The sequence below is a fragment of the Vigna unguiculata genome, chromosome 2 (genome assembly GCF_004118075.2).
Source record: "Vigna unguiculata cultivar IT97K-499-35 chromosome 2, ASM411807v1, whole genome shotgun sequence".
Lineage (NCBI taxonomy): Eukaryota > Viridiplantae > Streptophyta > Magnoliopsida > Fabales > Fabaceae > Vigna > Vigna unguiculata.
The window spans coordinates 20,229,531-20,253,632 of record NC_040280.1 but is presented as its reverse complement, the minus strand read 5'-3'; the positions used below and the strand labels follow the sequence as shown (position 1 = coordinate 20,253,632).

Here is a 24,102-nt window from a genome sequence, read left to right as displayed (position 1 = left end):
CTTTTTTGGCCTTAGCCCACATGGATCAGGACGAAGTCCTGTAGGCTAGGTCAAATTGACACCTCTAAAAATAATTAGGGTTTAGGTATATAATTTGAGTGAGGGGTAAAATTGGGTTTTCTGGGGCTGCAGGAAAAAAAATGAAGGTACAGAAAGAAATGGCCTAATGTCATCTCGTGCAAACATACTTTTTCTTCCGTTCTTCCTTTCAATGGCAGGGTATAATGGTATATGGAAGGTTACAGCGTAAGTAAGTTTTTATCACTGTGATTTTTCTATTCAAAATTAAATTTCTAATAAGTAATGGTGCTAAAATTATGATATAATGAAATAGAAATAAATACTTTGTAATATATTTACGGTCCATTTGTAATGCTTATAATCATCAATTTTAATAAATTGGATCAACTTGATATCGTAAATATGTTTTTATAAAATTAATTAAATTTTGTATTAACATTATAATATATTATCATGAAAATTATAATTAAGTTTCATGTCTCAAATTTGAAAACATAAAATGAGATTTAAAATATAAAATGAAACATGCGACGTTGTTTTTTATTTTTTTAAGACTAAAGGATGCATGTTGTAATTACTTGTTACATTAAAGTCTTTATTTTAATTAAAATATTAAAATTGCTGAAATAATTATAAAGTGAAAATAACATGGATAATAAAGTATATTAGTAAATTGAAGTGGATGCACACTTCTATGCGAATTCTTAAAATTTAATAAATATAGTAAAATTTTAAAACACCCACATATAAGTATCTTTTAACAATAGATCTAAGTATGATAAATGCATCGGAATAGGACATTATTTTTTTATCGAGTTAAATATATAAAATTTATGATATTAACATTTCTTTTACTTTGACAATTTTTATTATAAAACTAGCAGTCGCAATTTAATTTTAAAATAATAAATATGTATAAAAACTAATAATACATCTTTTAGTTAATCAACTTCTAATTGTTACGGTAAATTCATTATTAATAATTTTAATTTACTAATAATATGCTTGATAAATTTACTAATAAGTACCCCACTTCCACCAAGTCTATTCTCCAACACTTCATATTATGGATTCCTTATTTGTTTCCAATGATTCACCCTTTTATGCATTACACTCCTATCGCATATTCTGATCACTGTTGTTCCAGAGCTTTCATTCCTTCTCTTCCACATACTCCACAAACACTTTTCCTCATCAAACACGTCAAACAATTTAAATACAAATTCTACAATTCTCTTCCATGGAGTAATGCTTTCTGAACAATTAAAAAAAAAAGTTTAACAGAATTATGGTATATAAATGGACACTAAATTAATTTTATAAAATTTAATTAAACTTTAATTTATAACAACTTAATTGTTTGAGTTTTGTACCCACGTAGTCACTAAGATCGCACCTCGTGCATCCACGATGTACCATTGTCCTCCTACTTGATTGTTTGAGTTTTGTTAGAGATTCTACTTCGATTAGAAATGAGATAATTGATACAAATTTAAAATTGGATTAGGAGACAAGTAAAGAGAATGAGTCCAATCATCATAAGAAAACCCAAATGGATAGGCTGTGAAAAAATGAAACCAACGTGACTCAGAGGATATTAACTCTAATTTGTTTTCGTTATTTTTCATTATGTTTTGAATTCAATTTTATATGTGTCATGTGATCCATGTACCACGACATCAATTTTAGTGTTATTTGTATTGAAACGGTGAATGCAAATGACACGAGAATTAAAAATTTGAATTTCCTTATTTTTTATGGAGTTTGCTCTTACTCGAAAATAGCATTTTAACCATCCTTATCAACAATCTTATAGTACATGAGTAAGTATAAATCTCAATTTTGTAAAGTCGAGTTAGATTTAAAGTCTATTTTTTAACATGATATTAGACTTAAAATCAATTTTTTAACAAGTATTTTGGGTATGGACAAAATAGGAGATTAAAAGCATATATTGATTGAAATAAAAGAGTTAAAATGATTTCAAGTAAAAAAGAAAGACTAGGTGATAAAAGAGTCACAAAAAGAGAGAAAAATGGGTATGAGTTTTCAGTTACATTCTAGAATACCTCCAGAATATATTTCCAAAACATCTGATCTAGAAAGTAAAAATGAATATTTTGAATTAAATGTTTCGAAATATATTTCCGAATCTGAAAATGCATCTCAAAATAATCAATCCGTAATATAAAAAAGAATCGGGAAATTCATATTCCAAAATGTATTTCCAAAGATGTAATTATCTTTGAGAAAAATTATTCTAGAATTTTTTTAATATTCCGATTTGGGTGTTTCGACATATAAAAAGAAATTTCAGAACAAATATTCCGAAAAATATTTTGAAATCTTGAAATGCATTACAGAATACTCATTTTAGATTTTTTTTTTTAATTTTGTGGAAAACATTTTGCAAATCTAGGAATACCTTTCGAAATATTCGATAAAAGAATATTAAAAATAAAGAGTTGTAGAAATTTTTATTATATTTTTAAGGAGGGATAGTTTGGAAAGTACAACTAGGGGTGCATAAAGAGGCACCCTGTAAGAAATTGTGCGAGTTTTGATCCATAATCTCATAGGCCCAGAGAGCCTATTAACCTCTGGAAAAGAAAAGCATAAAAGAAAAAACCCCCTCCTTTTGTCTTTGGTTGTGAAAACTTGGGTTATTTTCATGTCTCCAGAATCCAGATAACACAGCGTTTCACTCCATTCTCCACTCTGTCTAGGGTTTCCTACCATTTTCCTCAATTCGAAAGCTTCACTTCTTTTGTCATCCAATTTCTCATCTATCAAATCGCCGCGCGAATTTTTCAGTCCGGATTTCCTTCTCTGCGAGCTGGCAGTCCCAATTTCCTTCTCTGAAAGGGTGCGTTAAAAGTGGACCAAGAAAATAAAGTTGATATTTTTTTTTGTTGCTGCTGTTGTTCTTCTGGTGAATGAATTGTTCAATTGCTATTTGTTTTAGGATTGGTCGCATGTGAAGGAGGAATATGTATTCTTCACGAGGGAGTGGCGGTTACGGCCAATCCTACACGAGTCAATCCGCATATGCCCAGAACGTGAGTGGGTTCATTTTTTCTGTTTTGACCAAGTTCAACGCCTTTCTGATTGATTTTCAGTTTTTCTTTCGTCAAGATTTGCATTCCCTAAAGATAAACGCTTTTCTTTCCCTTCTATTTTTAATTTTCAACCATGGGATTTATACGCAATTTCTGGTGGTATTGGAATTTGTCATCTTTCAATATTTGAAACCCCTATCTTGAATAGTTTGATCTTTTAGCATTGGAATTTAATAGATTGGTGGAGTATGCGGTTGATTTGAATTTTGTGTTTGCAGCTGGGAGCTAATTACTCTGGGAGTTCCGTTGGGGGACATGATGTGGGTCAGCATTCCGTGGCTTCTAGGCATTCAACAATGTTAGGTGGTTCTCAGGAAGTTGATGTTAGTGGGTATAGGGCTCATACTTCCACTGCTGCACAGTATGGGGGACAGTATAGTTCTGTTTATGGCTCGGCTGCTTTAAGCAGTGCACAGCAGGTCAGTGTGTTATGTATTATTTGGTTGAAGGGTGTTATTGGTGAACAGGAAGTTTGCTAATAGTTTGGTGTGAAAGTTATTGTGATTAAGTACCTGGGTTCTTGGATTAGCCTCGAGACAATCGTTTATCTTGTTAATGAACTATTCCAGCAACGGGGAAACTTGGGACCTTGTTAATGAACCTGATGCCTATGTGTTAATATTTATTCAAGGGATTTAATGTAAAGTTCTGTGTCTGCATTGCTTCACTTCACACTGTATCTGTTTCTGCTGGAACTGCTTGTTCTTTAACCTGTCTTCTTGATCTTGATGCCCCATAATATCTTCTCTCTGTAATGAAATATGCTGGAAACTGACTTTTTTGAACTTTTATACAGGTCCCTTCATTGAGTACTAAGGGTTCTGCATCATCAGCTTTAGATGGTCGTGGAGGTTATGCTTTGGGTGTCTCTGATTCACCTAAGTTTGCTTCCGGAGATTATGTCTCCTCCTCAAGCCATGCATATGGTCACAAAACTGAACAATTGTATGGTGAAAAAGGTTTGGAGTATTCTGGAATAGATAGGAGGCAATATGGTGAACGACAGAGTGGTTACATTGGTAGGGACTTGACAAGTGATCCAGCTGGAAGATATGCTGCTGATCCTGTTGGGTTTAGTCATCAACGTCAGGTGGTTACTTGCTCTGAAAATATTGTGTTAGATTTCTTGGTTTGAGTATCTATTTGCAAATTAAAATGAAGAAAATTACCTCTCTTTTGTTGTTTGGTTTTTATTTTTTATTATAATGTAATCATGTTGCCTTTCTTATGCTCAGCAGTCAGAAATATATGACCGCATTGATCAGGCAGCTTTGCTTCGACAAGAGCAGTTGCTTAAAGCTCAGTCTCTGCAAGCTGCATCACTTGATGGGGGTACTAGGTATTTTATATTGATTCTGAATGAATGTGAAATAGATGTTAGTGTATTGCTTTCTTTTTTCAATCCTAACGAACTTCTTTAACTAATAGAGTACATCTATCCACTGTGGTTGTAAAATGTAAGACACTGAGTTGCCTTTTGAATTTCTGACGAAACTTGATAGAAGTTGATCAACAGTGCCTAACTATATTGAATGGTAATAATATTTCTCCCTACACTAAGTAGCAACACGTTTCTGGCAGACAAGCTGATTATCTTGCAGCTAGGGCTGCTGCTAGTCGTCACCCCACTCAAGATCTTGTGTCCTATGGAGGAAGAATGGATTCTGATCCCCGTGGTTCGTCCATGCTAAGTGCTACTTCTTATGGTGGACAACATGCACCATCAATATTAGGAGCAGCTCCAAGGAGAAATGTGGATGATCTCTTGTATTCTCAAAATGCTTCAAACCCTGGTTATGGAGTGAGCCTACCTCCTGGTAGGGACTATGCCAGTGGTAAAGGTCTTCATGGGAATGCCATGGAGATAGACTACCCAGGAAATGTGCTGCCACATGGTGGGCATACTGATCGCAAGGATGACCGAGCCAGCTATCTACGAGAATTTGAGCTAAGGGAAGAAGAGCGACGCCGGGAGCGCTTGCGTGAGAGAGAGAGGGACAGAGAAAAGGAGAAAGAACGTGAACGATTGCGAGAACGGGAACGAGAAAGGGAACGCGAAAGGGATCGCATTATGGAGCGGCGTGAGAAGGAGAGGGAGCGTGAGCGCAAACGTGCAGTTGAAACTAAGCATGAACGAACTCCAGCGAGATCCTCCAAGGATCCCCGTGTTACTTCAAAAGATCTCCGTGGGTCATCTTTGACAAAGGAAGGGAGATCTTCTCGACGGGACTCCCCACATCATGGTGCTTTACATAGGTGGATCTAAATAATGATTTTTCTATTTCTGTGTCCTGCTCTGGTTCTGAATATCTAGCTGCTTGTATATCTTGCAGCCTTTTGTAACTAACTAAATGTTCTGTTATGCTGAAGGCACCATTCACCTGTTAAAGAAAAACGGAGAGAATATGTCTGCAAGGTAAAAAGGAAATAAGAACTTAGTATTAGTTGCTCCATCATTATAAGAATGTTCCTCATCAAGGAGCTAGTTGTGCTGCTGTTTTTCCCCTGGAGATCTGGGATAGGGTTTGATTGATTAGACTTGGTATTTCCTATAATGTTTTACACTTTATCCTTTTGTTGGTTTTGTTTTATCTTGAACCACTTCTGTTCTCAACCTGTTCACATGATTGAATTCAATGATGATGGGTACATTTCTGTTGCCTTCGTTCCTGTTATCTTTAATGTCAATCCTCTTTGGGTTTGAATCCTCAGGGTACTTGTTTCTTTTGGGCCATAATTTATTCTATCCTGTTACTTTTTGTCCCATCTTTATGGTTTCTTCTCGGTTATTCCACCTGGAAGTTCGTGACTTCCCTTTGTTCCTTCTATTATTACTCACCCACTTATCCCTGTGCTATATTTCGGGAAGCTTTTGTAATAGCGGACCTGGAGATCAATCAGATAGAGGGGGAACAATAGGTTTTTAGAATATCTTATCGGTGCTGCATTTCAATTATGCTCCACTTCTTCTGCAATGAAAATGAAATGATTTATTGCAATTGATACCTGGTTCATGGTTTCATATTATTTATTGCAGCATGATTTGGAATCAGATTGAGTTTTCATTTTCTTAACTGCATTAACAGGTATACCCAGCCCGTTTGGTAGATGTTGAGAGGGATTACCTCTTGATAGATAAGCGATATCCCCGACTGTTTGTCTCTCCTGAATTCTCCAAGGTATATTGATAATCTTGCCATATTTGTTAAATAATTATATTTTGGGGGCAATAATTGTTTTACCTTTTGTTCCTCAAAAATCACTCTGAGAAGCACGAGTAAAAAGCTTTTTCAGTAGAGTCAGCTACCTGAACTTGCTATATATTTTTCTTCTTTGATGGCATGGCTTTGATATTGATTTGAAGTTATTTTGATTTTTTTTTCAGGCTATTGTGAATTGGCCAAAGGAAAACCTTAAATTGTCTATTCACACTCCTGTCAGGTGCCCGTATCTTCATCTTTGTCACACAGTTGCATGATTACAAAATATTATATTGTGCTTCTAAGGTGTATTATATCTGGAGAATTTTCATTTTCTTTATGTTTACCTTTTCTGTGTGGCCTGTGTATCTTGACTACTTACTGTCAAAACTAGTTAGTTGGCTGTTACCATTTTTATTTTTGAGAGGAAAACCTATTCGAGTGGGACTATTGTGGTTACCTTTGCATTGTATTTGGCTTTAGAAAATATTGAATGTATTCGACAATTTCAAAATAATCCCATCTTTTAAAACTATTTTCTCTTTTTTTGATTCATGTTTATGGCCATTTCTGCATTTCTGGCATATGGGTGTATTTGGTTACTTAATTCCTTTGAGAAATTAAAAGGAAACCAACAATGATTTTTGAGCAGTTTTGAGCATGACTATATTGAAGAAGACAGTGCAACTGAGCCTAGGGACTCCACCAGCAAGCTTTTGCTGGGACAATCTCCAAATTCAGAACAAGGAAATACAGTTTGGAATGCCAAAGTACGTTGTTCACAATTAAAGTTTGTAGACTATATTTTCTCCCTATTTATATCTTGTGTTGCACTAAGTTCTGTTGAATGGTAGTCATTATGGTTGTGTTATTGTATGTATATGTTATTGTATGTATAAGTACTTCATTTTGGAACACTTGTTTGATAACAGCGGTAGGTTGTGTATTGATATGAAGGCCATATGATTTTATGTTTAAACATGAATATGTTGTGATAGCACTTGTTGGGTGTTAAGAATCATACCCTAATACTTTGTGATACTAAAGCTCTTAATTTTTTGTTGGATTTGGAATACAGTATAAGGTGGTTGATTTTTATTACATTAAATTAGAGGAAGTCAATTGTACATCGCAAACCAAATTGGCATACAGAGAGATGCTAGATGATTGGATAAAATTCAATTTATTCATTTATTTTGTTAAAATTGCTGTAAAATGATTTTATAGACTTCATTTGATTTTCTCTTTTATGGGATTAATTTATATGTGCTGTTTTTCGAACACTCTTATACAAAACCTGCTGTTTTCCCCATCAGCCCTATTAATTAGTACTTATGAATTGAGGTTTTGAAACATCTGGATCTGTGGTAACTGTAATTGGGTAATGTGGTTTTGAATATGTCTTCAAATATCAAAGCAGGTTGTCTTTTGGACTTGTTATCCATGATAGCATCGAAATCTTCACTGGCGAAAATATAGAACATTACCACTGTTTTAAAGTTTAATAAATTATTCTGATGTAAAAGTAGTTCTGTTTTATATTGTTAGAACAGATAGTTGCATGAGGCTCCTGTTTTTAAAATTTCAGTTTGCTTGATATGCTTACAAAAAGTTTGGCTGAAAGGGTCTACCACCACCATAGTTGGGATTGGCTACATGCATCACAACTTTTATTAGTTAAAGACCAAATCTTCAAAAATATTATTAACCACGGGATCCCTCTAAACACTTTTCTACAATGTCTTTGTCTGTCCTTATTTTCAAAAGATGAAACACTATGGAGTCTACTTTCCTCACGGGTGCCTGTAGTGACCTTTGTACTGGTTTATTGGTGTCATGTATTTGGTTCACCATATGATGAATGGGTCAGTCTTTTTATGTACAAAGTGGTTTGTTAAATTATCTTTTGTTGTCACTATTTCAGATAATCTTGATGAATGGACTTAGTAGGTCTGCATTGGAAGAGTTATCCTCTGATAAAATTGTTGATGATCGCATTCCTCATATGTGCAATTTCCTTAGATTTGCGGTTCTTAAGAAGGACCATTCATTCATGGCAGTTGGCGGTCCTTGGAAAGCTGTGGATGGGGTTGATCCATCTATTGACAATAACTCCTTAATCAAAACTGCTCTAAGGTTCGTGCCTATGATATGATTATTAGTGTTCAGTGTGTGTTCTCTACTGCAAGACTGAACATTTTTCATGTTTTGCAGATATGCAAAGGAAGTACTTCAACTTGACTTGCAGAATTGTCAACGGTGGAATCCTTTTCTAGAGGTACACGTTTTTTCTTTATAACATTCTTCAGTTTTCAGTTTGTCTAATTGAAACTGAAACATGGTCAAAGCGTGTCACATTTTTTAAGTTTGTGTTTGTTATATTTTTGTCTTTCAAGAGGAACAAGATTTTTACATTCTTTTGATTTAATCTGCTTTTTTATGCCTAGTTGTATGACCGTTTCTTTATTGTAATATTTCCATTATAAGATTATGGTTATGCCTTTGTTATTTTTATAAAGCTTATTTTCCACTGTGAAACTTTAGTTATTGAAAGTTTTAAAATTCCCAGATACATTATGATAGAATTGGCAAAGATGGTTTCTTTAGCCACAAGGAGATCACTGTTCTTTATGTTCCCGATTTGTCGGACTGCCTCCCTTCGTTGGATGAATGGCGTGACAAATGGCTTGCCCACAAGAAAGCTGTGGCTGAAAGAGAACATCAACTTTCTTTGAAAAAAGAGGTCTGTGTTTATTGGTTGAGGTTAAAATTTCCGGATTTATTAGTTGGACAGAATTGTAGTGGTGAATGTTTTCCATATTGTCTCTTATATTATATTTTCTCGGTTATTTTTTCAGAAACTAAGAGATAACAAGGATGTACCTAAAGGTGAGTGGCTAGTTTCTTCACTTTTCTTTGCATGACATCATATCTTTTCATGTCACCGCGATTTTATATATATTAATTGGGTATGGTTGGTTTTCCTTTTTTAATTATACTAATTAGATAAAACAGAGAAAAGGAAGGATTCTGCTCCATCAGGACAGTCAGATGTAAAGAAGAAAGAGAAAGATGGTAATACTGTTAAGGAGGAAATTGAAAAAACTGGAGTGGATAACAATAAAATCGCCAAAAAGGAAGGTTCTGACATTGGTGACGAAGGCAAAAGTGCTGAGAAAAAGTCAGGGGAAACTGCTGCTGGTCAGACCACAAGTGGCGTGAAGTCTGTGAAAAAGAAGATTATAAAGAGGATTGTGAAACAGAAAGTTGGTACTAAGGCAAATTCAACTACCTCCAAACAAATAAACAAATCAGGTGAAAAGGATGTTACTGACCAAGTGACTACATCCAATGTTACTGATCAGGATGACAAATCCTCGGTGGATCCCACTGGGGTAAAAACCTTAGTTGCTGAGGATGTGTCTGTACAGAAAACTGATGGTGAGGAGGGAAAAGATAAGCAAATGAATAGTATTGAATCTAAAGCTCAAAACAATTTGGATCCATCTGTAAATGTAGTTGCTGGTGATCCTGCTGTTAAAACAACAAAGAAGAGGAAAATTATTAAGCGGGTACCTAAAAAGAAGGTGGTGGGTGAGGCTTCTAAATCTCTAGTTTCTGATCCTAAAAAGGAAGAGGGGAATCTAGGAGAAGATGGTACCCAGAGCTCTGGCAAGCAGATTGCAGATGCAACTACAGGAGGGACTGAGGTGAAGAAAATAGTGAAGGTAGTTCCTAAGAAAAAGATAAAAACACCTGCCTCTAAGAAGCAAGATCTAACTGCCGATTCCAATACAACAGAAACAGTATCAGACAAAAAGGAAGAGGGGAATGTGGTCCCTGTTCAAGCACAGAATGACACGCAGAGCACTGGCAAGCAGACTGCCAATGCTGATACCACAGTGGTGACAGAGGTGAAGAAAACTGGGAAGGTTGTCCCTAAAATTCAATCAAAGTCTGCTGCATCCGAAAAGCGAGACAATGCAGCTGATTCCAGTAAAACAGAAACGAAGTCTGATCATGATGACAACAAGGAAGAAAGAGGAACTGGTGAAAAAGGTGGCACAAAGACAGACAAGCAGAAAGCCTCTGATAAAGATGTTAATAATGTAAAGGGGAAAGTGAAAGAAGGGGACAAGTCACATGAGCGGAATGGAAAAGATGAATCTAAAAGCAAACCTAGTAAGGAAGTGAAGGAAAAGAGGAAGTCTGATGAACCTCCCAGACACGCTGGATTTATTCTTCAAACAAAAACGACTAAAGATTCTAAAGTATGGTATCTTCAACTTGAGTATGAAAAGTGTGCCCTTGGTACGTTGCTGTATTATGTACTTAGTCTAATTTTGTGAATTTTGGTACAGATGCGTTCTCTGTCATTGTCACTGGATTCATTGCTGGATTATACAGACAAAGATGTCGAAGAATCAACTCTTGAGGTATGTTTATATGGTTTTATTTGCTATCCATTATATTAGTATTTTCCTTCGCTGAATTATGTTTTAATTGAACTGTTTCTGATTCCAAGTTTATATTGCTTGTTTCCGGATTATTGGTTTTGCAGCTTTCATTGTTTGCTGAATCATTTTATGAAATGCTCCAGTTTCAAATGGGCAGTAGAATTTTAACATTTCTTCAGGTTATTTACTCCCTTTTTATTAGGTTTTTTTCTTTGACTTGATTCTTTGAAGGCAGCCTTGTCTACAATTTTGTTTACCATTTTTCTCCAGAAACTGCGTATGAATTTTGTTATCAAAAGAAATCAGAGGAAGAGGCAGCGGGAAGACGAGCATGAGAAGGATGACGTGAACAAGTCCTCCCCGGTTAAGCGTCAAAAGGGAGATGATTCTTCTGTGAAGATTGAGCGGACGAATATGGACACTAACCCAACCCATTTAGATGATGAGAAAGCTGTTTCTGAGAATGATAACTCTAATAATGATAAGGAGGATGTTGTGAAGATGGAAGAGGAATCAGATGAGGAAGAAGATCCTGAGGAGGATCCGGAAGAATATGAGGAAATGGAAGATGGTAGTCCCAAACATGATGCATCCGATGACAAAAATGTTGAGCAAGAAGCGATTGCAGATATTAAACCTGAAAATATCACTAATGATAAAGCAACTGATGAAACTTCTAAAGGAGAGATCAAGGTTAAAGACGAGGTGCAAGAATCCAAGGCCGATACTCAGTTGAAAGAAGAAAAGGATGACACAAAGAAAGAAACTCCTGCTGTTAAGGAGGTTGTTGTGGACAGAGAATTGTTGCAGGTATTTTGTTGTATACTGCAACACTGATATATTTATTCTATTTGATCGTTTATGAATAATCTGTCCAAATTTTGATTTTAGATTAAGTAATTATTCTTTATCATTTATGACAGGCTTTCCGGTTTTTTGATCGTAACCGGGTTGGGTACATCAGGGTAAGCACTGTGTTCTTTATTTTAGGTGGGTTTTCAGCCTTCTTCAATAATGATGAGAAATGTTGTTTCTTTACAGGTTGAAGATATGAGAATAATCATACATAATATGGGGATGTTCCTTTCACACAGGGATGTCAAGGTGAGAAAATTTCTGAAGGTTCTTAGTTTGTTCAGCATATTTGTCTTCTGCCTCGTGGTTTTTCAATAACCCTGCATTCTATTCTGTTATTCTATAAAAACAGGAACTTGTACAAAGTGCATTGTTGGAGAGCAACACTGGGAGGGACGACCGAATTCTTTATAATAAGCTGGTGCGGATGAGTGATATTTGATATACCCCTATGTGTCTACTATTGTCAATGAGAAACACTGGAATTGGCTGTTTTTGGATAAATTAAAGATTATTTTGTAATTACAGTTGGACTAGTTTTGTATTTTGTTTTGTGATTGTTGAAGTAGCTGTTAATGTAACATTTTTCTTTATTTTTTCATGGTATGCTACGTTCGTATTGATGGCTTGGTATTTGAAGCCGAAGTATTAGTGAATACCGACGAATGAGTAGTAAAGGGGATAAAATGTGGTGGATGGGTTTGGTAGAGAAACGTCCTGTGTACGTGCGCACCTATCAAATCCGTAGCACAATGCATTTGCATAACATCTCGTTACATGTTCTTCATTGGAAGATCTTTGGATGAAAGTAAGCAATAGAAATGGGGATGATGTTGCTAATAAGGTTGTCAAACCTTAGGGTAGGAAGGAGTTCGTTTAGGAAACGAAAACTCGATTGTAACTCTATTCGTTAGAATTAGTAGATAAAAAGTTATATTTATAATTAAGTACATTATTTAAAAATTAAAATAATGTAAATGATAAAAGTAATTCATAAATAATTCATAAAATTAGTTCATAACAATTAAAACAGTTTTATAAGTTTGGACAAGCACAAAATATTTATTAAATTGTTCAACATTTAAAAATATTTCATATAAAAAAGAAGGATAATCATCTTTCTTCTCCCTATTATATTTATTTTCATTAATGGAACAATTGAAGGAATTTTCAAATCATCCATAGTAACATCACTTTTACTAGCATTCTCTTCTATTTCAATTAAGATGTTTTCATATGCATTCAAAGAACTTGCTTCTTTCCTCCACAATCTATTTATTACAACATCGTTTATGTTATAGTCCTTTGTTTTCTTAATATCCTTTTTTTAATATTGGATTAGTCATTCCTGGTCTTTTGGTCTTTTGTTGTAAACACGTTGTGGATTTAAACAATTATAAAGTCAATTAACATCTTATACCAGTCTAAAAAATAATTATAAAATCAATTTTGTAAATAGAAATTTTATCCTTTCAAAAGTACTTCAATTATGCTCACATCCGGATGAACTACAATACAAATTCAATACTTTAATATTGAATTAGTCATTATAAAGATCACATCATTCATGGTCTTTTCTTGTAAACAATTTCTTTTCTTGGTATGAACCTAAACAATTACAAAGTCAATTAACACCTTATACTAGTCTAAAAAATAATTATAAAATTAATTTCACAAATAGAAATTCTTATCCTTTTAAAAGCACTCCATTACGCTCACATCTTAATGAATTACAACTCAAACTTAATACTTTAATAGTAAATATTTGTAATTTCGGATGTTCATCATCATATGATTTTCACCATTATGATGAAGTTTTGGTTTTAAGTGCACTTTGAGTTATCAAACTACCAACAAATCCATATTTATTCTTGAAACTCTCAATTTAAAAGTCAATCTTAGTGATGTCACCAATATCTTCCACCAACCTATCCAAACAATCAAACATTCCACGTTTCACATCTTAACCAACTTTAAACTCAGCATCATAGTGCAATATGAGATTCAAATAATAACATGCAACATGCAATGACCAATGCAACTAGTTGCACCATTTATGATCGATGATTTAACAAAGAGGAGTATAATATGCAAGATAAAAATAAATAAATTAATCTCCAAAAGTAAAGCCTATAATCTCCAAATAAATTACAAAATTCAATATAAGTGTAAAGGAGTTAGTTATGATTACCTCTTACTTACTCCATTAGAAAGATTTTGAATCTTATCTTTAACAATATCCATTTCTTTATAGATAAATGCCATGGATGGTTTCTCATCTGAATCCACCATACGCAACACCTTAATCAGGGGAAGAACAACTAATTCAAAATATTTTTCCAATATTTCTTATCCAATATAAATGTTCCACAAACCCTCAATCTCTAGTTTTTACTAATTGACTAGATTGCCACTCCTTTGATGTGAACATCCTAATCAATGACCCTTTATTTTAATTCAAGCATTCCAAATTCAAAAAAGAAGTCACAAAATGAGTAGTTGCGGGTCTTATCAAATCTGTCCCTCTAATAAATTTGTTCAACACAAAAATAAGACTTGTTCTTGAATAAATGTTGTGACTATGAATATTGATTTTAATCAAATTTTGTTGCAACACAGAACCACACCTAACATTGATTTTTTTACATCTTCCGAAACTACAATACATGCTCCAACATCTTTTGAAGTTCTTGCTAAATAATGCTTGAGTTGATCAATTTCACCCGTCAATACTTTTTCACAATATTTACATTTCAGATTTATTGCTTTCCCACCAATAGAAACACAATGCCTCCATGTAGGATCTATCCTTACACTAACTGTACTTCCTCATTCCACTTAAGGCAATTTTTTCTTTAAATTAAAAATAAAAAGAGGCAATGTGAGGAGAAAACTAAAAGGAGCATACATCGATGAGTATAAGAATAAAGAAGAAGAAAAAGGATGCATGGAAGGGTGGAGAAGACGTGGTGAGGACGGCGACGACAATGACGACAAGTGTGGCGACGAGTGCCGATGATGAGGGCAACGAAAATTCGTGCAAACTATAACAAGAAAAGCTATAATGTGAAACTGTAGCTTGAAAGTTAACCTATCAAGGAAGGGAGGGGGGGGGGGGGGGGGAGCGAGCAATGTTGGGTTTTGGGTTGGGTCGAGTCATTTTTTTAATAACACATGGAGTGAGTCAATTTTTAATAACACATGGGAGAGCCATCAGACCCTAACCCCATCACAACTCCTCTGAACCCTAACATCACAATTTCACAACACCATGGAGGATTGACGTAAGATCGATGCAGTAAACGATCCTTTCATCCAATGACCAAACTTGAAAGATTGTCACATCGACACTTTTAATAAATTGTATTATTTATTTTAAATAAAAGAGTTAGAAAATCTTTTATTTTTACTAATGTTTCATATTTTATATGTAGTTTAAACATGAAAAATATATTTTTATCATGATGTAGTTTTTATTTATTGAAAATAACAATAAGAAGAAAACAAAACAAATAAAATATGTATATATATATATATATATATATATTAAAAAATATATTAGGTAAAATATATTAGTTAAAATATTATTATTAAGTAAGTGTGTGTATAAAAAAAATGAAGAACCTTCTAAAGAGATAACAAGATAAGGAGAAATGATAAGAAGGAAAAAAGAAGAAGAAGATAACCTAAAGAGATAAACATTATCTCTTCATTAATGAAAACAATGATGATTTGGATAAAAAATGACCACGTGCATGACTTGGCTTATATATATATATATATATATATATATATATATATATATATATATATATATAATGAGAGAAGAGTAACGTGAAGAAGAAAGGGGAGAAAGAAAGAAAGGAGAGAGAGAAAGAAAGATCAGAACAAAAGATTCGAAGAGATCCTAGTCATCTTCTAATATTCACTACTACATATATTACTTTCAATAACATTTAAAAAATGTTGTTAAAGTCTAAAAAAATGTTACTAGTTGCAAAGGTAAATTATACACATGTTATCTATAGTGCATGTTACTAAAATGTTTTAGTAACATTTGTATGTATTATTAGTATCATTTCTAAAAATGTTACCAATGAGCATCTTTATTAAAATTTGAAAAATGTTGCGAATTTAATTTTTTTGCAACATTTGAAAAATGTTACCAATACATTCTCTAACATTTAATGAAAATGTTACCTATATATTTTATAACATTTAAATGAATGTTACCAATTATCTTGTTTTACAACAATTAAGAAAGGTATGAATTGTCTTTTTGGAACATTTTAAAATTGTTACTAATTTATTTATCTAGAAATAAGGATAATACACTTTTGGTAAAATTGAAACAATCCTACGACAATATTTAGGTAAAATTCAATTTTAGTGTACCATAAAATGCTCCATACAATTTTATTGTCCCATAAAATGTTCCATAAAATGCTACAAACAAGTGTCTAATTGCACTAGCATCATGACTTGCTAGGCATCAACAATAAAGTCTACGACAATAAGAAAAAAAGTCTGCGACAATAAGAAAATATGTTCTCAACCAATTGCAAATCAGGCAATGTATACAACCATGAGAAAGTCCTTATCTCTTTCCACTTTTCTTAAGCTTAGCACCACTAAGTTTTTGTGGTGTCTTTGCTTTCAACTCATTCAATGTCTGTAAAAAAAAAAAACATGACTAAGAATAAATAGGCTTATATCATCTTGAAAATCAAATTGAATGTACTGTATTAAATTATTATTGAAAGAAAAACAATGCTTTAACCTTCAAAACTGATTCAATTGGATAATTTTCTTCAAGGCTTGGATCCACTAATTTGTGAATACCTTTTAAAGGATTACCTTATGAATTCAACACATAAACTAAAATCAACACAAAATTTGTTTGTTTAAATATTCATGACTTAACCCCTAACACACATCAAGCAATATATTCAATACACACATCAAGCAATATATTCAATCTCAATCTCAACAGGAAAATCCACTAAAAACTGAACAATACAAGAAGGGAAAATGATTAAATATATATGAATCATGTCTTGAAGTATGAACAATAAATTTTGACAAAAAGTAACTACTTAAATCATACACGTTACTAGTCACAACATCATAAAGATTGAAGAACCAAATAAAGATTCTTATCAACTTGATGAAAGATTGATCCTCTTAAAAAATATTCAAGGCAAACCACGTTTATGCAGAAAGTTTTCCTGTCAATGCCATAGAACATCAACAAGGAAAACAAGAGAAAGAGAATGAGAAAAAGGATGATACCCATGAAATGCTTATGAGTCTATGAAGAGAAGATTATGTATAAACAAAACCGCAACTCTAATGGGGTGAAACTAAAAGGTAAACACTATATTTTTTTGTAAATTTCTAAACATCAAGAGAGATCCCATTCCTACATTTCAGCCTATATATATTGATATGATTGAAGATCAGAAAGGTTAGGAAAAACTAACAGTAATAAAAGTATAACACTCAAAATGAAAAGAAAATTTTTAACAATTGAATTGATTAATCTTCTTTACTAATGGTTTATGAAGCCTATTGAGTCCAAATGATATATCCAATCCATCTTTCAGACAAACTTTTTATGTATTCTTCCATATCCCTTGTTAAATCAGCCCTACTAGATTTGTTCTTTAGAATGATTTTGTACTTTTGTGTGTTGGGCACTTTCTTTTTTATAATCAATAAAAAAAATATAATTGCATGCTTCTAAAGTTACATTCATTGAAAATATCAATTCACAGTTTGATGTAGAAATTGCCCTTAAACAAATGAACAAGATTTGTAATGAAATTACTAATAATTTTTATTATATTTAAATTTAAATATTAGGCAGTTTAAACTTCTTAAGCTTTTTAGAAGATATCCTATATTTAATTCTGAGAATCATCTAACGAGAAATATGATTAAGGATAATTTAAAAGATATTTGTTATACTAATTTTAATGTACATAAAAGATAATCATAAATTGTCTAGTAAATATAACTGGTGGAAGTGAGACGGGTAAGCTGTGACCAAATGCATCATAATACCCAGAACTTCGTCCCTATACATTAATGTCTGTAACATGTGGTTACATTATCAGTCTCTTATTCAGTCCCTCAAATGATTATTGTTACTTATACAGATCAACCACAAAACAAAAACAAAATTATACAAAGTTTTTTATTGAAGTACAACTATATAACAATAATTGATTTAACATTCCATTCAAACTGAAGTAAAAAAGGATGTTGTAGAAGTTGCGAAACAGAACACATGAGGTTTGCAGGATTTGATTGGGATGTATACCCTAAATTAGGGATGGCAATGTAGGCCAGGCTGACCGTTTGGCCCCGGCCCACATAAGGCCCATACATCGCAGGCTGGCCCGCCCCACACTTGACACGCGGGCCCGCGAGCTGGCCCACTTTTTTTTATTTTTTTAACCTATGAATCATAAGGCCCGATTTGCCCTAATGTAAAATTAAAACCAATTAATCAATAATTTATTAATAATAAAGAGATATATTAAAATTAAAAGGAAGAAATATGAGAGAAACTTGCGAAGAAACATTAGAATCTTTGAAACTAAAAGAGACGTGTCGAAAGAAGATTTTGACACACAGACCTGAAGATGGTAATGGCTGCAAGATGAGTCAACGGAGACAAAATCACACCTCATAGACCTTAGAGGAAGAAGGAAAACGTTGACAGAGTAAGATTCAAGAGTTTGAAGTAAAAAAGGATGTTGGAGAAGTTGAGAAACAGAACACGCGAAGTTTGCGAGGTTTGATTGGGATGTATACCCTAAATTAGGGATGGCAATGCGGGCCGGGCCGACCCATTTAGGCCTGACCCGCATAAGGTCGTACATCGTGGGCTGGCCCGCCCTGCATAATTTATGCGAGCTGCAATCACCAGTCCACCCCGCCCCGCACTTAGCCCACAGGCCCGCGGGCTGACTCATTTTTTTTAACCAATGAATCATAAGGCCTGATTTGCCCTAATGTGAAATTAAAACCAATGAATCAATAATTTATAAATAATAAAGAGATATATTAAAATTAAAAGGAAGAAATCTGAGAGAAACTTGCGAAGAAACATAAGAATCTTTGAAACTAAAAGAGACGTGTCGAAAGAAGATTTTTACACATAAACCTGAAGATGACAATGGCTGCAAGATGAATCAACAGAGACAAAATCACACCTCGTAGGCTTTGGAGGAAGAAGGAAAACATTGACATAGTAAGATTCAGGAGTTTGAAGTAAAAAATGATGTTGGAGAAGTTGAGAAACAGAACACGCGAAGTTTGCGAGGTTTGATTGGGATGTATACCCTAAATTAAGGATGGCAATGCGGGCCGGGCCGACTCGTTTAGGCCCGACCTGCATAAGGCCTATACACTGGCCCGCCCTGCCTTGCCCTTGGCCCGCGAGCCACGTGCTGACCTTTTTTTTTTTAATTTTTATGATAAAACTTTCAATGTTTAAAAATTGGGAAACTTTAAGAAATTCACAAAATTAAGTAAAAACTTTGGGGAGTTGGATGATAAATTGATAATTCAACATTTTCATCATATTCATACTTTGACATACACAATGTATTCTTTAAATTTTAGCACATTAAAAAAATACATAATACTTGTCTTTTTTAGTTATACAAGAATTTGAAACTTTAATGCAAGAGTCCATAGAAAAGTAATTAATATACACAAGTGCGAGTTTTTTTTTATCTTTTTTTATTGCGGGCTTGCAGGGCAGCCCGCGCGGGCCGTGCGCTGCGGCCTTATGTAGGTTGGCCACTACAGGTCTGTAGGCTCACTATGCTGGCCCGTCCCGTATTTTTTTCGCGGCCTGCGGGTCGGCCCGACGGATCAGGCCCATATTGCCATCCCTACCCTAAATCTGAAATCAATTTTTAGTGTTTGTTTTTAAATCAATTATAATATTACTTTAAATTTAAGTTGAGAAACAGAAACATGCAAGTTCGATTGGGATGTATATCCTAAATCTGAAATTAATTTTTAATATTTGTTTTTAAATAAATTATAATATTACTTTAAATTTATTTTAAATAAATTAAAATATTAATTTAAAATTAATTTATAATGACGCAAAATTTAAATAATCGAAAACAATGTTTAAGATTTTTTGTTAATTTAAATTTATTATTAAATAAATTATAATATTACTTTAAATTTACTTTTAAATAAATTAAAATATTACTTTAAAATAATAAATTTTAAATTAATATTAACTATTTCAATGTTATAATAAAATTATTGTTAAATTTTACAATTAAGGTAAAAAATGAAAATTAATTACTTATTTATAGTATAATTTATTTAAAAATATTACAATATCATAGTAACAATATTTATAGTAACATTTTCAATTACTTATTACAACATTTTTTAAAAAAGTATTACTTTAGCTATTTATAAGGTAACATTTAGGATAAATGTAATAGAAAAATGTTACTAAATCTAATAAATCCTGTAGTGATTATTAGTGTACCCTTCAATCAATAAGGTAAGGGGAATGAGGTTAAGCTCTTCTCATATTAATCTTCATAAACTCATGAGAGTTATATTAATCTTTTATTTATTTTGAATCATATATTATTTATTTACTTTCATTTAATTTTTTTTCATTTATTATCCTATTATATTTATTTAATTTGTTTCCAGCTTTATTTTATTTATTTTATCTCCAGTTATGCACAGGTTATGTTCCTTTATTTTATTTAATTTATCTTCAGTTATGCTCTAATTTTGTATATTTAATCTATCTTCAGTTATCCAGTGCTCCTGTTTATTAATTAATTTATCTCTAGTTACGTACTGATCATGTTCCTTTATTTTATTTAATTTATCTTCACAATTATGCTCTAATCTTGTCTATTTAATTTATCTTCAGTTATCCAGTGGTCGTGTTTATTTATTTTAATTAATTTATCTCTAGTTACGCATTGATCCTGTTTCTTTATTTTATTTAATTTATCTTATGCACCGATCCTGTTTATTTATTGTATTTAATCTCCAGTTACATACTAGTCCTGTTTATTTAATTGATTTAATTTTTCTCCAGTTATGTACTGAACTTGTTTATTTATTTTAGTTAATTTTCTCTAGTTATGCAATAGTTTTGTTTATTTATTTTATTTAATTTATTTTCAGTTATGCACTAGTCCTGTTTATTTATTTTATTTTATTTATCTTCTGTTTATTTATTTTATCTCTAGTTACGCACTGGTCCTGTTTATTTGATATATCTCCATTTACGCACCGGTCCTGTTTAATTTATATTTTTGTTATTATATTTATTTATAACATTCTAATCCTTATCTAGTTATTGATTTGAAGTTCTTACTTTGATTCTTATTTTAGCACTATTTTATATAAAAAATAAAGTAAAAATAAATATTGTTTTATTCAGTGAGCTTAGATAGAAGAAAATTACATGTACATTTTATCATTGTTTTATATTCTTTGTGTATAGTTTATACAATGACATGATTTGATAGTCATCACATTTTATTACATTTGAAAATATCCAAGAGTATGTCAGTTAAGTAAGAGTTAAGTCTGGTTTCAATAAGTTGAGATTAAACCAGTGTCAGAGTATTTGTATTTGGAAAGTCACAGTTTAGTACACTGCGGGATGAAAGGCAGGGACCATGGTGGGGTCTAAGGAAGTTTTACCAAGTAAGTGAATATCTGGATAGTTCAGAATAGCGCACTGGACTAGGATATTCATAGGCCAAACTTGGGACTATCCGATACATGCTCAGCATCACCAAGGTCAGGTAGTGAGTATATATCTCTTTTATGTGCCTATAAATGGCTAATATTTTCGAGAAAGAAATAATTATGATTGTACCAATGTTTTATGAGAAATACTCAACTACCTAATCACTTCCCAAAGTAACTTTTGATGTTCATAATGGATCATCAGAAGTAGAATATGGATCCATATGTCTGGTAAAACGAGATCAAGTTTTGTGGTTGTAGGTTCAATTCTAGGCCTCTAGTGTTTGTATTGTTTGTTAAGTTTATTAAGATTGATAGATACCTGTTGTATGAGTAGAAGAGGATCGTATCATTTGGTATCAAAGCCTGATTTTGGTTTGAATTTCTTTTATTATCTTATTTTTCTGTTATAAAAATAAAAATCTAAAAATCTAAAAATCTTTTACTATTTATGTTCGTGTGTTCTTCATTTTAAAAATTGAGTAATTCTGGATTTGATTTGTAGAAATTATTTGTTTTTGTTCCAATTAATTATTTTGGGTTTTGAAGGGCATTCTATTAATAAAATTGGGTTTGTTGATAGTGCACTCTCGCCTAGCGAGGCAAAAATCTCAAATCTCGCTCAGTGAGAGAATTCTAAGAGAGACTGCTACCACAACGAGCTAATATTTGCTCGCCTAGCAAGACGTCCGTTTCTGTAGTGGTTAGTTATTTTAATTCTTCTATTAGGACTGCAAAATTAAAAGAGAAAAAAAAATATATTGAAAGAAAAAGAAAAAAGTTAAAAGAGTCCAACATAGTTATATGCTCTAATATTTGTTATTTGTTAAATTGTTATCCCAATCACAACCTAGTCTTCGCGTTGTTATAATTAACTCTTTGGTAGTCTTTTTTATTATTTTGTGTCTTTCAAATTTTGAGAAAATTTTGTCTAAAATTTTGTGTTTTTTTAACCTTTTGAGTCAAGTTCTAGATTCCTAACATTTTTCACATTGTTTATTATTATTATTTTTTTTAAGTTACTAAAGTTCTTTACCGATCACTAAAGAAATTAAGTGGTAAAAAGCAAGACGGTAGGTTCAAAGAAAAATCCATAAGTGTGATACATTAATTGTTGAATCAATAAATGTCAAAACCCCGTGCACAAACCAAAAGACTTCAATTTTTGAACAATCTCATCTATAACCATATATAAAGGGGATTTCTTTTTTTGTGTTCAGATTTTAAAATATCAAGTTTATCCTTTAAATATAATAATTTATTAAATTTTTAATAATTGACTGTTACTTTTACAAGCTTTTTATACAACCAGCTATCTCTGCTTATTTTCTTCTTCTTCATTTATCAATGGTTATTCTATATGATATATTTCACTTTATTTCTAATAAATATAATTCTAGTTTATATATTAATTTAATAACATTACAATATTATCACCTACTAATATAATATCATGTATATTTAAAAAATTCATACACACAAGCGCGACAACATGTTTACGCTAGTTTTATATAACCATCTTGCTTTCCCTTTTGCCTAGAGCTCGGAAGTGTTGCCGGGAGAAAGTTAAATTGGTAATCTACCCACAAATTATATATATTAATTCGTGAAAAAACAAAAAAAAGCCTTGTTTTATTCTCGCCAGTATATTATTGTTTGCGTATTTCTAAGATAATGAGGACGATGCTTTTAAAATAATAAATGCTGCCTTGTGGCTAAGAAGTTAGTTAAATGCTACCTACCTACTAAAAACATATTTTTATTGTATACGTGTCAGGTGGGTATATTCTAAAATCACACTCACATACCTTACAAGATTCATAGGAGGCAAGCCCTATATATTCATCCACCACACTTCATTCTAATATAATTCATGCAACAATCTCATATATATATATATATATATATATATATATATATATATATATATATATATTTTGATTCTCATTAGGGTAAAGCTAAGTAACAATGATAGTTTTGAACGGATGTAATGTTGGGGGACACAGGTGAGAAGCACGCGTATAGTGCAATAGTCATTTGGAGAAGTACTTCTCTACCTTCTACTCGTATTTCGTAAAATTTTCATATGGTATATTTCACGAGTGTGTCACATGTACGATTATAGTCATAGTGTTATTTGAGAGATTATAGTTTTACATATATGATATAATTTTTATATATATAAAGAATTTGATACTATTTTTAACACAAAATGTTAAAGATGATATCAACCTTTATTTTTACGTAGCTAGCATTTGACTTTCACTCACACTTATTCGATAACAACAGAAAATAAGAAAACATGATAACCAAGTAAACACTTTGAAATAAGAAAAACGAGCAGAAAGGGAAGTGGCACTTTGATCCTGACCCCATCTTCTTAAAGATGACAGATAAATATATTTAAGCTACAGGTTTCCGTATAGGGTACAGTGTTTGTACTTATTATAGTAATAATCACTTAAAACTGTACCCTTTAATATATCTTTCTATATATGATAACTTTTGGGTTGCACTGCGTCACGACACAATGGCCGATTTAATTTAAGGAAAATATTTTTTACTATTAAATTTTAACATTTTTGATATTTTTTAAATAGTTCAGTATTTTTTATTTTTAATATTTTAAAATCATTTAAAATATGACACATGTTTTAAAAAAAAGTTGTTAAAAATTGTCAA

At 32.3% G+C, this 24,102-nt stretch overlaps 1 protein-coding gene across 2 annotated transcripts; it reads left to right on the top strand.

The window, feature by feature from the left end:
- The first annotated feature begins 2,643 nt into the window (after positions 1-2,643).
- LOC114173976 (protein SHORT ROOT IN SALT MEDIUM 1) lies at positions 2,644-12,273 on the top strand. 2 transcript variants are annotated; one of them, XM_028058689.1, is made up of 21 exons: positions 2,644-2,887; positions 2,987-3,080; positions 3,359-3,559; positions 3,937-4,230; positions 4,379-4,479; positions 4,722-5,396; positions 5,511-5,556; positions 6,227-6,319; positions 6,526-6,581; positions 6,993-7,110; positions 8,265-8,476; positions 8,555-8,618; positions 8,910-9,083; positions 9,199-9,229; positions 9,347-10,611; positions 10,702-10,776; positions 10,902-10,976; positions 11,068-11,607; positions 11,721-11,762; positions 11,839-11,901; positions 12,005-12,273. In XM_028058689.1, exons 2-21 carry the CDS (start codon positions 3,012-3,014, stop codon positions 12,092-12,094), a joined length of 4,284 nt encoding a protein of 1,427 aa, XP_027914490.1. In that variant the 5' UTR covers positions 2,644-2,887; positions 2,987-3,011; the 3' UTR covers positions 12,095-12,273. The 2 variants fall into 2 exon arrangements, with proteins under 2 accessions (XP_027914490.1, XP_027914489.1); XM_028058688.1 differs by having other exon boundaries at positions 4,376-4,479.
- The last annotated feature ends 11,829 nt before the right edge of the window (positions 12,274-24,102 follow it).

What these genes read in the sequence shown, in the direction of transcription:
- LOC114173976 (XM_028058688.1), top strand. Translation starts at nt 3,012, where the DNA reads ATGTATTCTTCACGAGGGAGTGGCGGTTACGGCCAATCCTACACGAGT. An exon ending in TCACTTGATGGGGGTACTAG is followed by an intron (nt 4,480 to 4,721) that starts GTATTTTATATT and finishes CGTTTCTGGCAG; the next exon opens with ACAAGCTGATTATCTTGCAG. An exon ending in ATACAGTTTGGAATGCCAAA is followed by an intron (nt 7,111 to 8,264) that starts GTACGTTGTTCA and finishes TCACTATTTCAG; the next exon opens with ATAATCTTGATGAATGGACT.